Genomic DNA, 1,317 nt, shown 5'->3' with positions numbered 1-1,317 from the left:
GGGTAGCGTGAGTGGGTTTCTCGGCCAGGGTAGCTTTGACATTTAGGTCGAATTTAGATATTTTACCGGCTTGAGCAGCTTCGAACTCTGGAAACACGAAAGCGATTTTCTCGGCTTGAGCGCCTAGTTTGGTTTTGGCAGTTAAAACGGCTTGAGCGGCTTGTTTAGCTTCAAAATCGAGACGTTTGTACGTTTCCCAGGCTTCATTGACAGTGTTCTTGTACATTTCAGCAGCAAAAAAGTTCTTCCAATAGCTATGCGTAGTTAGCTCTAAAAACTTCTGAGCGACAGAGTGAGCCCAGGCATTAGAATTGAATGAGGCTTCGGCTTCTTTGATGTCTTGGTGAGCTTTGTCGACCTCATTCCATAGCTCAGCTTCGATACCTTCAATTTTCGTATATTCGTCCATGTTTCCGGCAAGGTAGGCAGCAATGGCTCGACTTGAGGTTTCTTCGAGTAAGGCGAGATATTTGTCTCGTTCGTTTTTGGCGTTATTGACGTTTGCAGCGGCTGTGGTGACCACGCTATCGAGTTGGTTAAAGAATGTGCGGTGATCGCGGTGACTTTCGGCGTCTTTAGCGGCTTGCGCGGAATGATAATCATTGAGAAGCTTGGCGTAGTTATATTTAATTAAAGCTGTATCACGCTCGAAATTCAAAGCTTTGCTTTTTTTAATTGCGTTTTTATAATTGTTAAAGACTTGCTGATGTTTTGCAACAGCGTCTTTGTGATTCTTCTGGAGAATTTGGATTCTTTTTTCTCTCGAGGTGGCGGAAGAGCCAACACGTTTTCCGACTTTAACCATTTCGTTCAAGCCATCACCACTTTTTTCTAACCGCAAAATTGCCTCAGGCACATCTATCCCTGCACCCTCGAGTACTCCAGTTGGAATGACGCGCTCTTCTTCAGCCACTGGGGTTTCCAAAAGATCTCCGCTCCCTTTAAGAGATCTTCTGGGCAACGTCTTTGTGTCAGAAGCACCAACTGGCGACTTGTCATGGTATTGCTTTATATCAGACTTGATCGGGAAAGATTCAGCAGCTGTGCGAATGCTACTCGCGATGAGGAAAGCAGTGGCCACGTAAAATGCACCTCGCATGAGTTGAAAAGTTTTTTTTAGATCGTGACTATGATTTATGGACATAGTGGTTGTTGTTTATATCATTGCCATCAAACATTTAATTGATTATAGCATTCAAACGCATTATATCATAGCTTAGCTCAGACACAATGATAGGTAGACACAATAAATGGGAGAAAAAAAAAAAGCTTCAACTTTTGCCATATATAAAAAAATATCCCAACTTTTCAAAAATA

At 42.6% G+C, this 1,317-nt stretch overlaps 1 protein-coding gene across 1 annotated transcript; it reads right to left on the bottom strand.

Annotated features, from left to right (window-relative positions):
* Positions 1-270: 270 nt before the first annotated feature.
* On the bottom strand, positions 271-603 carry PHALS_09674 (uncharacterized protein; the record flags this gene model as incomplete). Its single annotated transcript, XM_024724973.1, has 1 exon — positions 271-603. One exon carries the CDS (start codon positions 601-603, stop codon positions 271-273), a length of 333 nt encoding a protein of 110 aa, XP_024575796.1.
* Between the last annotated feature and the right edge of the window lie 714 nt (positions 604-1,317).

Source organism: Plasmopara halstedii, assembly GCF_900000015.1.
Source record: "Plasmopara halstedii genome assembly, contig: Scaffold_430, whole genome shotgun sequence".
Lineage (NCBI taxonomy): Eukaryota > Oomycota > Peronosporomycetes > Peronosporales > Peronosporaceae > Plasmopara > Plasmopara halstedii.
The sequence above is the reverse complement of the archived record's forward strand: the minus strand, read 5'-3'. Positions and strand labels throughout refer to the sequence as shown.